General features: G+C 49.0%; 1 protein-coding gene across 9 annotated transcripts in view; it reads right to left on the bottom strand.

Annotated features, from left to right (window-relative positions):
• Positions 1–15,803, bottom strand: part of LOC147448180 (plasma membrane ATPase-like) — a 167,821-nt gene that overhangs the window by 38,883 nt on the left and 113,135 nt on the right. For 8 of the 9 annotated variants that reach the window (XM_086524040.1, XM_086524037.1, XM_086524036.1 and 5 more), the window contains one exon: positions 12,036–12,155. The exons of the other annotated variant lie outside the window; for it this stretch is intronic. In XM_086524040.1, the coding sequence (XP_086380166.1) occupies positions 12,036–12,155 (120 nt within the window). The remainder of the gene's footprint in view (positions 1–12,035; positions 12,156–15,803) is intronic. 9 annotated transcript variants of the gene reach the window in all.

Below are 15,803 nucleotides of genomic sequence, written 5' to 3'. Positions count from 1 at the left end.
CCCCCCCCCCCCCCCCCCCCCCCCCCCCCCCCCCCCCCCCCCCCCCCCCCCCCCCCCCCCCCCCCCCCCCCCCCCCCCCCCCCCCCCCCCCCCCCCCCCCCCCCCCCCCCCCCCCCCCCCCCCCCCCCCCCCCCCCCCCCCCCCCCCCCCCGCGCCCCAAAGCTATGCCCACACACATGTGCTTTTTTCACCGCTGAGATGGTGAAGAAGGCCATTGATAGGATGAGGACTGGGAGAGCATATGATCATGATGGCTTAGTGGTTAAGCATTTTATACATGTTAGTGATCTGCGCGCAGAGCTTCAACAGTGCCATGTGTGAGGATTTGCCTGATACTTGGAGTTCATCTACTATTGTATCTATCTTCAAGTCAGGAGACCCTATAACTCTAGGCATGAATCGGTAGATAAAAGGCTCGCTGTTGCTTGCGCTAGCCCTGCGCACCCTATCCCCATCGCCCCCCAACCCCCATCACTCTCTCCTCCCCTCTCCTCCTCCCTTGCACTGTGTGCCAGCCCACGCTGTGTGCTGCCTCAGCCTGCACGCCAGCCCGCGCTGCCCGATTCCTCAGCCTGTGCCGCTGGCCAGTGCTCCCCCATCCCTCTGCTCGCCAGCAAACAAACCCACCCCCCCCCCCCCCCCTCTCCGCCCCCCACCCCAATATCGCTTGTGGGTTGTTCTCAGCACAACAGCTGATATCCGTCCCCCATCCCCCCCCCTGTCCCTCGCTCGCCGCTTTATCCGTCCCCCCCATCCCCCCCCCCCTATTCTCATCGTTCCCAAAGGTCTTCTGCACCTGGCTCTACAACACTTCTTCTTCGGACAAGTGCTCGACGTACTCGGTTGCATTTTTTCTTCACCGTCCGCTTCTTCGACTCACCAGTAGACAAAGATGGAGGCTCTAGCTCCGCCACAGAGGGACTCGCCTGAAGCCCCCTCGCCCGACCCCGCTGAGCCCACCATTCGACTTGCTCTTTCGCCAACAGAGCAAGCGAGCCTTGCCGCAGAGGTAGAGCGCTTGCAGGCGACGTCTTTCATCTACAAGGTTCTCGACACCCGTCCTAGCAGAGGAGAGCTGCAAGACCTTCTCCAGGCCCGCCTTCTCGCAGAGGTGGGCAAGATCTTGGATGTCCAGATTCTCATACAAGGGTACTACCAGATCGAGTTTGAGACTTCCGAGATGGCCTCCAAGGTCATAGCTATGAGTCCACTGGCCATCCGAGCATCACGCGCCCACTTTCGACAGTGGCGACATGGTTTTGACCCAACTTCGGATGTGCTAGTAGAGGAGGTAGACATCCCCATCTCAGTCTGCTTTCCGGGTTTACGGAGGGAGTACCTTCCACTTCTCTCCAGGATTGGCTCCGCCATCGGGACTGTCATGGAGACACCTCGTACGGCACCATCAGTAGCTACCAAGGCGGCTGGCATCCCTTCAGTTCGAGTTTTGGTCAGAGATACCCACACGCTCCCGAAGGTCATCCTTTTGCCTCGGGTGAGTGGGGGTTGGTTTAGACAGAGTGTGGAGTACTCGGGTCTCCCGCAGCAGACCACGAGGCAGCCTGCTTCAGGGTCCACGCTTTGTTCCTCGCCGCTAGGGGGACAGAGGACTTGGACTCAGCAGTTGGTTTCTCCTTCCCCCTCTGTGGTAGGACCGAGACAGAGCGGTCCCTCGACTCAGTGGTGGGATGGTTGCATACACAGGTGCTCGAGTTCTCTCACCACATGGGAGAACTTGGAGTTACAGATTTGCTGCAGACTTTGTGGCCACTGGCCAAGTTTGCGGTGACACCCCCAGACTCGACAGGATGTAGGAACATTGTGGTGTACTTTTTTGTTGATACGCAATGTTTGCCTTGCTATGTATACATTCATGAGGACTCCTGGACAGAGGAGGTTTCTTTACGCACGGCTTGCTCTGCTTGGGCTTGAGCCAAGCACTCATTGCAGTCTCGCCTATCTAGAGGACGCTCGGATGCGGATTACTCCCCATCCAAGCCAGCCTCGAAGATAGCCCGTCTTGCTGCTGCGGCAGCATCTGTTCTCTCTCGCTCCCCATGAGGATCGTCTCGTGGAACGTGCAGGGACTAGGTGGGCCCCAGTTTCAGCGACAGCGGGGCCGATTGCGTCAGGAGCTTTATCGTTGCCTTGTGGGAGGAGAGATTGATCTCCTTATGCTTCAGGAGCACCATCTGTCCGAGAGCCGCATTCGGCGATGTGGTCAGATTCTGCGTGGACGTTATGATACCTTTTGGTCAACTGCTTTTGGACCTGGAGGCATCCAGGGTGGGGTATGTATGACTATTGCGGACTCATTGCAGTAGACCATTGTGGGCAGAGGGATTATTGTGCCAGGCAGGGCTCAGTGGATTACTATGCAGGTTCAGGGTGGCCTTGTGGGCTTCCTGAACATCTATGCGCCCAATGTGGCGAGTGCTCGTGCAAAGTTTTGGTCACAGATTGTTGAATCTTTGCCACAGGTTGACCATTGGTGTGTAGGAGGGGACTTCAACATGTTGGAGGACCCTTCTGACGGGATCGGAGGCAGCCATGCTACTATGCATGGAGTCGAGTTAGCAGCTTAGGAGAGGTTGTGTGAGACTTTGAGGGTCTCGGATACATGGCAGCATTCTGGTTTTGTGAGGCCTCCAGAGAGTTTTGCCTTCTCTACATCGGACCGCAGAGTGGGAGGAGTGAATCTATCGCGGATAGATCGCTTCTACACTAGTGATCACTTCAGTGACTTGGGGGGATCAGTGGGCATCCTGGTAGGGACATCCTTCTCGGACCATGCACCAGTGATCCTCACAGTGGCAGATAGGCACAGGAGTGGGAGCACGATGCTTCGCATCCAGAGCGGGTCTTGTTGGACTCAGCACTCAGAGAGAGGGTAGAGGCTCTCTGGACAGAGGGCATGGACATCCAGGCTCTACCTGCAGACAGAGTGGCCTTAGGCCTAGCTCAGCTTAGCCACTTTTTTCTCCAAGAGTCTCTAGCTCGACGGGCTGCAGCGAGAGAGGAGGAGCAGCATCTCAGACGAGACATTGCTTCACTACAGAGGATGCAGGAGCAGCATCCAGACAATCCATGGTTGGAGCAGTTACAGCAGGCTCGACAGGAGCTTGCTTGCACAGAGGAGAGGCGCCATGAGTTTGCCTTTCACCGACAGGCATCTCAATGGACTCAGGTGGGTGACAAAGTGACAGGTGCTTTTTTTGAGACAGTGGGACCTCGGCACTCGCATGCCAAGGTCAGTCAGTTGCGGAGGCCTGACGGGTCAATTGCTTTTGAGCCTGAGGATATGCGTGCAGTTGCTACTTACTTTTACCGTGAGTTACTGTCTGCAGAGCCCCAGTCAGAGCGTCAGGATGCATGCAGGGAGCAGGTTTGGGCACAGATGCCTTGTCTTGTGACTGAGGAGATGCGTCAGAGGCTTGAGCTGCTACTTCAGCTTGAGGAGCTGCACACGGCTCTTAGGGCCCTCCCTCGTGGTAGCTGTCCACGTGAGGATGGGCTGACTCCTAGCTTCTTCTTGGAGTACTGCTTGGCCCAGACCTTTGTAGTGCCTTTCAGTACATTCTACACACAGGAGTGATGCCGGATAGCATGAGTGAGGGCCTGATTTACCTCATTCCAAAGGAAGGTGGCTCCTTGGATGAGATTCGACAATGGCGCCCCATCACCATCCTCAACTCAGCCTACAAAATTCTTGCCAAGGCTCTGAGTTTGAGGATTCAGCCACTTTTGGAGAGCCTTATACATGGGACTCAGACAGGTTTTGTCAAGGAACGCAGTATCCTTGACAACATCTTCACTTTCTGGGAGGCTTCTGCCCTGGCACGACTCCGTGGGGAGGACCTTGTGATTCTTCTTCTCGATTTTGAGAAGGCATACGACAGAGTTGACTGGGACTTTCTAGAGGGCACGCTACGCAGGATGGGCTTCTCAGATGCTTGGATCAGAGGGGTGTCAGCTTTGTACAGACAGGCTCACAGTCAGGTGCTTTTGGCAGGAGGTAGAGGTGAGCGCTTCTTGCTCATACGATCGGTCAAACAAGGTTGTCCTCTTGCCCCCTTTCTCTTTCTGTTCTATGCGGAGGCGATGAGCAAATTTTTGGTGTCACAGCAGGTTGGTCTGAGGGGCTTAGCACTCCCTATACGGGGAGATGAGCTTCTGGACGCTGAGTTTGCCGACGACTCAGCCTTGTACCTAGAGGGCCAGGAGGCCAATCTACACATATGTGAGCAGGCTTTGGAGATCTTCTACTGTGCATCGGGCGCACTGATCAACTTGAGAAAGACAGTGGCTTTCTCGGTTGGCAGTGCTCCCGTGCCAGATTGGATGCTAGGAGAGGGTTTCAGGCGGATTCCTCCAGGGACTCCAGTTCGGTACTTGGGTTGTCAGGTTGGTTTGGACTTGTCCCCCGAGTAGCAGATTGCTCCTCTTCTCCTGTCCATCAGGAGAAAGTTGTTACATTGGAGCTCAGCACGACTTTCGCTGGCTGGTAGAGTAGTAGTTGCCAACCAGGTGTTGTTGGCGACTATGTGGTACATCACTTCTTGCTGGATCTTCTCGAGTTCTTGTATCAGCCAGGTAGAGAGGCTGATCAGGAACTTCCTTTGGTCAGGTCATGACACTCAGATTGCCCGAGCCAAGGTGGCTTGGTCGGTCATCACACTTCCTTGTTCTCAGGGAGGGCTTGGGATCATTGATCCAGCACAGCAGAGCAGAGCCCTTCTTGCAAAGTTCGTCGTCAAAGGACTTCTTCCAGGCGAGGAGCCCTGGAAGGAGTTCTTGCTGCAGAGGCTTCGTGCCAGGGTGCCTCAGTCAGGAGGCCCTTGGCAACCTTCGACCAGATGGATCTTTACAGAGTTGCGCCGAGTTGGTTTGAGCAGGAGACTGGAGGACCGATTTGCTGGGAGTTTGCTTCGATCTTGGGAGCTCTTACGGCATGGCCTAGAGCAGAGACAGCCGACGTGCACGGAGGAGCGCCTACGGCAGTCCCTCGTCTGGAACCCCATGGTTAGCACTCACAGAGGCCACTTGGTTGGGAGTCGGCCTCATGTTTCTTGGGGTCCCATGGCAGCAGGGCCAGCGCGCTCTCTAGGTGACTGGGTAGAGTTCACAGGTTTGTCAGAGGAGGTGCAGGCTGTCCACCTACAGGGCATGAGAGGGGTGAAGAGCATGTGCCAGCTGAGTGGCTCACGCCTCTCGAGCCAGTAGCACCCCGGTGGATGGGAGCCTTCACACGACTGGAGGTTCTCATTTCAGTCAGGGCTTGCTCAGAGACTGTCCCAGCCCTGTTCTTCGAGCTTCAGGGTGGGGGACGTTTACAGCGAGTTGGAGTAGAGGCCCCGCAGGTAGCAGAGTGCTGTTTCCAGAGGATCCGAGTTGTGGGCATCTGTGGGAGGACTTGCGTCATAGACCCTGACCCAGCAGCTCTTGAGACAGGACACTGGAGGCTATGGGCTTGGGAGTGCTCTCCAATGGCACGAGTACAGTGGGGTCCTGGTGAGTGGCTATGGAGGGACCCCTTCTCTTCTGCAGACCACCCAGGAGTCCCCTTCTTTCAGTACACTGTTCGGCTTGGACGTCATATACTTGCAGCACAGAGAGAGGCCCGCCCCGCTGCAGCACGTCATTGGCAGGAGGAGGGCCTCACAGTCGAGTTCTTGGCAGCTTTTTGGCAAAGGCTATGGGACTCCAGACAGCCGAGGCGCGTCACTTTGTTCCAGTGGCTGGTTGCACACAGAGCCACAGTAGTAGGGAGCCGGCTTGTGCATAGTGGTCTCTTGACTGCATGTGCAGCCTGTGACCAGTTGGTGGAGAGTCAGCGTCACTGTCTTTGGGACTGCCCCTCGGCCCAGCAGGTGTGGCTACGAGTTCTTCGGCTGATGCCTGCCCTCTCCACGGCTCGACAGTACACTTGGGGGGCAGCGGCTTGGTCCACCCTCACGGGCCCGGCACTTCAGTTTGAGCTATCTTCCACCAGCAGGATGATAGTGATGCAGGGGGGGGCGACCTACACTCGAGCCTGCTACAGATCTTACTCCACAGGAGTGGTGCAGTGAGAGAGAGGAGTGTTGGGAGCTCATCAGCGGCCTAGCTCTCTGGTTCATCTGGCGGGCCCGCTGTTTCCGCATCTTTGAGGCTCGCCCTGTGCCACCAGCAGAGACTGTTCGTGACTTTTGGCTAGAGCTGATCCATACTCTCAGAGGACAGCTTGAGGGACTACAGGGCAGCTCCGACCGCATGCAGGAGCGCCGCGAGGCTTTCCTTCGACTCTGGCGCCCTGGGCATTTCTACACCATTGTCCAGGGGGTGCTCAGATGGCACTACTCTCCACCTGTGTGGCTCTTCCCTCCTCCCATCTCTTGATTTAGCCTCATTGTATATATGCTGTTTTTTCATTGGGAGAGTCTCCCCATCATGCTTGTTGTAGCCCTCTCCTGCAGAGGTGGATGTAGCCCTATGGGCAGTTTTCATTAACTAATAGAAGGATCTTTTTCTCCGAAAAAAAAAAAAAGTCAGGAGACCCTATGGAGCTTGGGAATTATCGCACTATCATAATTGGACACACATTGGCAAATTGTACGCATCCATTCTTGAGCAGCAGCTGAGTAGATGGTTAGAGAGGGAGGGTATACGTGCAGCCGGGCAAGCAAGCTTCAGAAGAGGTTTTCCTACTCTTGACCACATTCTGACACTCAGAGCCATTATTAAAGAGGGCAGTTCACATGGAAGACGGACCTATTGTAGCTTTCTGGACTTTCGCAAAGCATTTGACACAGTGCGTAGAGCTAGATTGATGCGCAGACTACAAGAGATGGGAGTACCCACATAGCTGATTTTGGGGATTATGGTATTATACAGGTCAGTAGTGGGGCATGTACGCACTCCAGAGGGGTTATCCACATTAGTTCACTCCACTATCAGGGTGAAGCAAGGCTGCCCGCTCTCTCCTACTCTATTTGGTATGTATAGGGATGAGGTTTCTGACTATATTGAGAAAGAGGGTGATAAAGGTGTACAGTTGGCAAGGACATGGATTCCACTTTTGTTATATGCTGATGATATTGTGTTGATCTCCGACTCTCCGGGGGGGATGCAACATCACTTGGATGCTTTGCATAGGTTTGCTCACGACAGTGGTTTGTCTGTCAACCTTGGTAAAACCAAGGTTATGGTGTTTAACACCACCCCACGGTGGGCCAGGAGATGAGCACCCACATTCACATAGGGCTGATCTCCTTAGGATGGTTTTGTGACGAGGCACACATACATGGACACCCACTTATCTGATGGGATACAATGTGCTATTTGCCAGATACGCACATCTCCACACCGGCTTCGGATAGAGACTGGTAGATACAGTGGAGTACCAGCAGAGGCCAGGACATGTCCCCTATGTCACATGGAGCCTGAGACAGAGTTTCACTACACATGCCACTGCCCATTTCACTATGAGATACGAGGCCGCTTTCACTGCCTGTTCGGAGAGGGCTTTGGACCACTCTCTAGAGTCATGGGGTATGAGGACCAAAGATGTCTGGGTCTGTTTTTGCTCGAGCTGCGCCGACACAGAGAGAGCCTAGAGACGGATCACAGACTTCTTTAGAGTGGACACTAGGAAACCAAAGGAGCAACTACAACAGCAAAGCTCACATTATCCTCACACCAGAGGCCCATTGATCGATCCAGCGACCGAGCCATGGAGATCTAGACACCCATGACTAGGAAGGACTACACAACATCGACGGAGGCTGCATCAAAGGATTCGGATCACTTTGGCCGGACATGCACGACGCCCGGTCAGACTATTGACCATGGAGGAGATTGACAAGATCCACTAGCGACTGATGATGGGTCTCCTATGATTCAGCTCTTTTGAGGATTGTACACCCTGCTTATCTTGTATCATCCTTTTATCACCTCTCACCCATTATATTCCTACACGCACACCCACATATTGTTGTACTAGTCCCCCAGTCACTACTTCCCCCCCCCCTAACTCATATCCTACACGATTCCAGCTAGCTCCTTAGATCACATCTAGCAGTTAAGATTTTGGTTTTTCACTTTACTTCATTTTATTTTGTACCTAGACATTGTAATAGATCCACCAAGATTGTATCAGTTTGGTCTCATAGGTGATTTTGTCCTTTTGAAGACGTTTAATATAACATTTCATTTCATTTTTCATTTTCTCTCTCTCTCTCTCTCTCTCTCTCTCTCTCTCTCTCTCTCTCTCTCTCTCTCTCTATACAAAGGCAAGTAAAACTGCACATAAGCCACAAGGATGCATTGGAAAATCCTGAGAGGCACATGAAGTGGCCACGCGAACAGTTTCCAATAATTGAACTTGGAATGCAGACGTTGGAGCACCCAGTCTAGTTTCTGCATAGCCGATACATTCCAACCCAGCGGATAACCTAAATGGCGAACCCGAACATGTGGAGGAACAATCTACCCAGGCCACAATATCTTATGCCAATCACACTCTTTCAGTGGCAATAGCTTGGATTTACAAAAGTTAACTTTGAGACCTGCTGCCAATCCAAACAAGTGAAGAGTATGCATAATTTGTTGTACATCATCATAGTGATTGCGAGGCATAAACAAAGAGTCATCCACATTAGCCTGACCAGCAAACTGCGGTCCAGAAGGTAAAGTAAGGCCATGTAGCCTTCCAGTGGAAGTCAAGGAATTCAAATACATAAACAAGGGGTGAGTAGCGATCGCATAAAGCAAAGCACTCAGAGGACAGCCCTGCCTTACCGACCGTCCCAAAGGTCAAGATTCAGTAAGAGATCCATCCAGCAAGCCTGCAGAAGTGTTGTGTACATACAAGAAAATCACGACACGGGATAGCCTAGTCCCAAAGCCCCAAGTGTTGCATGGTATCCGCAATATAATCCCAAAGAGCAATATCAAATGCCTTTTCAATGTCGACCTACATGACCAGGACATCCTGTCGAGTATATTTTTCATATTCCATTCCAATGATGACATTCGCGAGGTTATCAGTAATTTGACGTGTGGAATGAAGCCATATTGAGATTGATGCAAGCCTTCATGCAGAAAGCACTTGAGTCAGTTAGCAAGAATTTTTGCCATTAATTTATATACCACAGACATGAGTGTAATAGGTCGCCAATGAGAGAATTCTTCACACAATGCATGCTTAGGTATTCGCTTTAGCAAACCTTCTTTCCAAGAGGAGGGCAATTTCTGTTGTTCCCAAGCTCTATTCATCATGAACAACAGAGGCAACTTCAAATAATCCCAGAACGACAAGAAAATTTCCACAGAGAAACCATCCCAACCAAGAGCTCTCCATCGACCCAAATCAAGCAAGTTGGCATACAATTCTGACTCAGTGAAAACAGCTTCCAAGTCTTGAGCCTGCCGCATCGAAAGAATGGGAGTAATATGCGATAGAAACATGTGACGCGCTTGGCGAGCTTCTCTCGTGGGAGAAAAAGGGGCCTCAAAAATCTTGCCATAATGAGAGTGTATGGCTAGTGCTAGCTCTCGGAAAGTGGAGGTCCACTCCCCTAACGGTAATTTAACTCTCCGTATAGCTTGAGACTGCTTGGAGTCATGCAAATGCTGGAAGAATTTTTTAGAAGCACATCCTTTATCTGCAAAAGCCTATTGACGAGCTCGAGTCTACCATTTGACCAATTTCCTCTCATCATTGTGCCGTAACATAGCGCGAGCAAAAAGCAATTTAGTCATTTAAGTGGCAGTAATAGAAGAATGATAAGCCAAGTGCATTTTTCTGCTACAAGCATCCTTTCCCTGATTAACGTGTTCCCTTAATTGTGACAAATAATCCCTGCCATAATCCTGGATAACACATTGAACACACATAACAAAGCAGAACCAGGCTATGTCCATATCAACATACATCTAGGAGATCAAAGGCGGGATGATATCCACAATCATAGCGCGAAAAGGCTCATGCTTGAGATAAGCATTATTGATATGCAAAAGTCTCTTCTTGGGTAGGCGGTCATTGACATCAAAAGCGCCAAAACGAAGTTTCAGGCATACGGGAAAATGATCCGAGAGACACATAGCATAATCAATCCTCTTCTCGCATACAAAGTCATCATACTGTTGCATGTGAAAATGATACCAGCGATCCAGCCAAGCGCGATACATAGATTGAGCATTACGCTGAAAAGTGAAACCTAGATCAGTCGCATGCAAAAAGGGCCACAAATCAATCCCATTACATATCGACATAAATTGGTCCCATGATTGCCATTCCATATGAAGCATGTGAGAATGGCCAACAGTATTATCCGCAAGGTTTGGTGCATTATTAAAATCCCTGCAGAGAAAGGCATTTGAACACCAATAATAAGAGGAGATAGCAGTCCACAACCGTGTCCTATCTGCAGAAGTTGTGTATGCATATAATCCTCCGAATTCGAAAACTTCCCCACCATTAACAATACATCGGATGACCATCCATCTCCTGGGGATTCATTGAAAACCAAGGTCAAGAGAAGTTCATGTCGAACAAGTATAAGCACTCCAGAATAGCCGGTTGATCCTGCATAAGCTATCCAGTAGCCCGCAAAGTAAGAAGTCTATCCTGCAAATTGATGCTGGTTATGCTCTTGAAGAACCACAATGTCCGCTTTACATGTATGTACATAGTGTCAGGTAAGCCGCCACTTGTCGTGATTGCACAACACACGTACATTATAGGAGATGCAATTCAAAGAACTATGCATTCTATATGGTATATACAGTGGGCAAGGAAACAGGAAAAAGGGGAGAATACTCAAGTACCAGTGCCCATCGACACATCCTCCCCAGCTGTAGGTACTTGAGGAGGTGGGTCAAGACCTGGACCCGAATGATTGAAAATAAAGACACCTTACAACCATGAAGAGGCTTCTCTTATAACAACTTCTTTGTAAGAGCAAACCACCTTGTCCCAAGCTTCAGCCAAAGAAGTGTTGTCATTACAAGGGAGTTTCTTTTAGCAACATTCTTCAAAGGGGGCACATAATTACGAGAAGATGCCAGAATATGGGCTGTAGCAGCTTTAGTGGGTTTCTTGGGCACTATCCAGGTTTGAGAGGTCAAAACCTGTTCCTTTCCTTTGTCTTTAACATTTGGAGAAGCAAAAAGTGCAGACAATTGTAATTGTTTCCCTTTGCCTTTATTCACCCAGCTGCTGTCGGGGAGGAGGTTGAAGCACCTTTGGTTTGAACCTCAGTAGAAGATTTTGGAGGTGAGTGAGGTTCAGCTGAAGGAGGTGGTTGCAGATTTGGTTCCGGACATTCAGACTGCATATGACCAAATTTGCCACAGCGGAAGCAAGAATTTGCAAACTTGTCTCCTTTAAGCTTAAACGGATGCTTTCCAACCACTGCATCCCCAGAATCGATCGAAATACCTGCTAATGTGGGGATATCTGTGTTCCACAAAATACAAAAACGGTTTGTGTTTGCGTCCAGCTTAGGAGGGCAAATGACTTTGCCCAGCTGAGCAGCCAACAAAGGAAGAAAGTGATGCCAAGTGCGAGGAAAGTCGACAACCTCAACCCAAACGGGACACTTGTGATGAATGAGACTCTGATAGTCCTTGGTGAGAGCCCAAGGCAGTACATGAGTCATCTGCGTATTGAAAAAAAGAGGAGACATTTCAAGCGAAGCATCCCAAGCATCCATGTCAGCCAGCAAGACTTCATAGAACCCTCGCGCGCCAAAGTAAACCCCTCGGATTGCTTGCCGTTTGTGTAGAAATCAACCCATTGGCCTACATCCTGAGCCGTAGGCATTCTACCCGGGAAAAAAAGAATCACCGCGTTAAGTGCATATTGAGCAACAGGATCCATAAGCTCCTGTAAGATTAGAAGCAACAGAAAACAATTGAATCAATCTATAGAAGATGGTCTCAACTCTCGGCCCAAAACATACTGGCAGATAATGTAAAACATAGCGGCAGACTAGTGTATACAAATGCCTACAAAAGGAAGAGAATTGGAGAAGAAAAGTCAAGCAGAATACCTCTTTAGAATTGGGAAGTAGAAAGATAATCGCGGAATCTATTGCATCTTGATTTTCAAGTCTAGATGCCCTTGCAGCTAGGATTATAACCTTGTCTTTGGTTGCACCTTTCTCAAAAACCTGCAAGGATGCACATAAAACAAATCTTTGAACAAAAAGATCAACTAACATTTCTGCATTAAAACATTCAGGAGAACTGATTAATTTTCTAGGTTTATAAAAAGGTTGCCTTCAAATAATTTACCAATGGAAAGTAATCACGCACAGAAAGCTCATCGAGTTGAAAGATACTCTAGTGTTGGGGTATAAAGCCCAATGTGGTCGCCCAGGTAAGTGGGCGGGCCGCCAGGTATGTACACATATTCTTTTGTAAAAACCTAATAAGAACTCACTATGCTCTATACATTACAGTAGAGTGAGTTCACCATATCGTCGTGCTCTTCTTCTCGCACTCTCTCTCGCGTCGCACTTCCGCTCATACTCCTTCAATTGGTATCAGAGCTCAGATCGAGGCTCGGGGCAGCATTTGCAGGTAGCCAGAGTCACCTGCTCAGATTGGAGTGAAATTCGACAGGCGAAGACACCGTTCGGCCACCGTTCATTCTGAGGTCATCTCGGCCACCGTTCGGCTTCGACAAAGTTCTTCGCAGGCCATTTTCGACTACGTAGTCTCGGCGGGTGCAAATCCGACTCTGCAAATTTGGGGTTTCGGCCTACGACTGCAGGTGCTGAGGATATCGGCACTCCCAGAGTATTGATTTGTGGCTGTCTACACATCGAAGGGATGCTCACAGTTCTTGGAGGCGTGTCACATATGACACGGGCGCATCTATACACAGACTGTAGGCGACATCCACTAGTTCATCAGGTAGCTTGTGATTGCTGCTTGATATTCCAGATTTCATCCTGATATTGCAAGTACTTCCACATGGGATGTATTGTCAGAGATGATGTATGTCTGTTGAGGGTTTGCTGGTTATGAGTCACGCAGCAAACAACCGATGCAGCGGTTACAGCATATAGTGGGAAATTTGTGGATGTATGACTTTGTGGGAAGTCTATGTATTGTCAGATTTACAGCAGCCTTTGTTGAGGGTCGAGTGAGGTTTTATTGAGCTGGGGGATTCTCGAATGTTGAGATCCTTTCGGTGATACAGGTCTTGGAGCGATCCCTCGAGCGCCCTTAGATAGGCAGCTAGGATGTATTGACTATGAGTTAGACAGTTGGGATTGCATCTTTGCTTTACTGCCGTTGAGGCATTGTCGCAGTCTATGCTTACAGGACAGTGACAGGACAGTGAGAGACAGTACAGGTGCAGGACAGTTTTACCCGCAGATTACAGTGTTAGAGAGACAGTGTTTTTGAGCTGTTTTTTGGTCTGTTTTTTTAGTACACCAGAGCCATCTTACAAAGGAGACTCTGCCGAAATTTCTGCAGAATCTGAAGCTTTCTTGGTTCATTTGACAGGTTGATATTGGTTCAGAGGTCAGTTTATAGGGGAAACTCTGTCGAATTTTTCCCAGGAAAGTAAACTACTGTGAAGCGTAGCTATGGCTGGATCACAGGACACTGCTCTTTACAATATCAAAAAGCTGGATGGAACCAATTTCCCATTGTGGAAGAAGCAGATTTGGCACGTGTTGGTACAAAAGAAGCAGATAAAACCTATAAAGCTCAAGGGGATAAAACCACAAGATATGGACGAAGATGAATGGAGCGAAATGGATGAATTGGCACTTTCTACCATTATGCTGACTTTGGCAGAAAGCGTTTACTTCAATGTAGCAAACGAGATGTCGGATTATGAAGCATGGACAAAGCTGAGTGATGTTTATGAGAAGCAGTGTGTAGCTTCACAGGTATACTAGCTTAAGAAGCTTGTTGACTTGAAGATGAAAGAAGGGACACCTATGTCCAATCATCTGAATGAATTCAACACCATCTACAGTCAGTTGTCAGCTAGAGGTGTCAAGTTTGATGAACCTGTTAGAGCTATGTTCCTGTTGTATCACATTGCCGGAAAATTGGGACACTTTTCGCACAACTTTGAGTAATTCTGCACCTCCAGATGGTTTGACCATAGCAGGTGTAGAAGACAGTCTGCTTACTGAAGAAACCAATAGAAAGACAATGGACAAAGGCAAAGGAACGGCCTTAGTTGTCAGCGGAAGGACCAAAGAAAAGTACAAAGGTGGAAAGAGGAATCAGTCTCGTAGCAAGTCTCGTAGTGCTAAAGGCAAGAGTGACATAGAATGCTACCATTGTGGCAAGAAGGGTCACATGAAAAGAGACTCCAGAGAAAGGAAAAGAGCAAGCTGAAGACCATGGTGAGAAGAACAAGTCCTCAGTGAAAATTCAAGAAATAAATGTGACAAACACTGTTGCAGAGGATGACAGTCTAGTGTCAGGAGACATCTACTTCTTGAAGAATACAATGGACTCAGCTCTTCTCACAGCATCTGATGGACATGCACTGAGTGACTGGATTATAGACTCAGGGGCATCACTTCATGTGTCTCCAAACAAGGAGTGGTTTACCTCTTATATGACCACTAAAGATCATGTTCGGCTAGGCAATGGGCAGACATGTGAGATCTTAGGTGTTGGAGATGTTCAATTGAAGTTTCAGAATGGCTCTTCTTTCACGCTGAAAAACGTGAGACATGTTCCCGCAATTACAAAGAGCTTGATCAGCACAGGTTTACTTGATGATGCTGGCTACGTCACCACTTTTGGATAGAACATGTGGAAGATATCCAAGGGTTCTATGACAGTAGCACATAGAGTAAAATCTGGAGGACTTTACATGATTTATGTATCAAATGTCTCTAAAAATGTAATCAATGTAACCGAGCAGCCGAACGTTTCCTTGTGGAATAGCCGGTTAGGACATATGTCCAAGAAGGGAATGGAAATCTTGTCTCGTTCTGGTTATTTACCTGGTTTTTCATTTAATGATTTTGAATTCTGTGAACATTGTCTGTATGGTAAGCAAACACAGCAGCCACATAAGCATAGAAGCAGTAGAAGAGATACACAGTTGGCACTTGTTCATAGTGATTTGTGTGGATCTATGCCTAACCTATCTCTAGGGGGAGCTTCTTACTTTATGACATTTATAGATGATTACTAAAGGAAAGTATGGGTTTACTTTCTCAAGCACAAGGATGAAGCGTTTACTGTTTTCAAAACGTTTGTGACACTTGTGGAGAATCAGAGTGGCAAGAAGTTTAAATGCTTACGCACTAACAATGGTGGAGAGTATGTTTCAAAGGCCTTTCAGGACTTTTGTGAGTCAAAAGGTATAAAACGTGAACTTACTGCTCCTTACAATCCTCCTCAAAATGGTGTTGCTGAGAGGATGAATAGGACCATACAAGAGAAGGTCAGAAGTATGTCGTCTAATGCACAGCTGCCAAATGGGTTTTGGGCTGAAGCTGTATCAACAGCTGTTCATCTTCTAAATAGATCTCCTAGCAAGGTTTTTCAGAAGGATTCAGTGCCAGAGATAGTATGGTCAGGCAAAATATCCTCATACAAGCATCTCAGAGTCTTTGGCTGTGAGGCATATACTCACGTTCCAAAGGAATTTAGGAACAAACTTGAGCCAAAGAGTAGAAAGTGCATCTTTCTAGGCTATGATAATTCTGGTGAGATGGGATACAGACGATGGGATCCCGAATCCAGAAAGGTTATCCGCAGCAATGATATTCACTTTAATGAATCCAAATATCATTCTAAACCAGAGAGGGTTGAGGAGATTAGAA

Source organism: Adiantum capillus-veneris, chromosome 11 (genome assembly GCF_014529385.1).
Source record: "Adiantum capillus-veneris isolate H3 chromosome 11, ASM1452938v2, whole genome shotgun sequence".
In the NCBI taxonomy this organism is placed as follows: Eukaryota; Viridiplantae; Streptophyta; class Polypodiopsida; order Polypodiales; family Pteridaceae; genus Adiantum; species Adiantum capillus-veneris.
The sequence above is the reverse complement of the archived record's forward strand: the minus strand, read 5'-3'. Positions and strand labels throughout refer to the sequence as shown.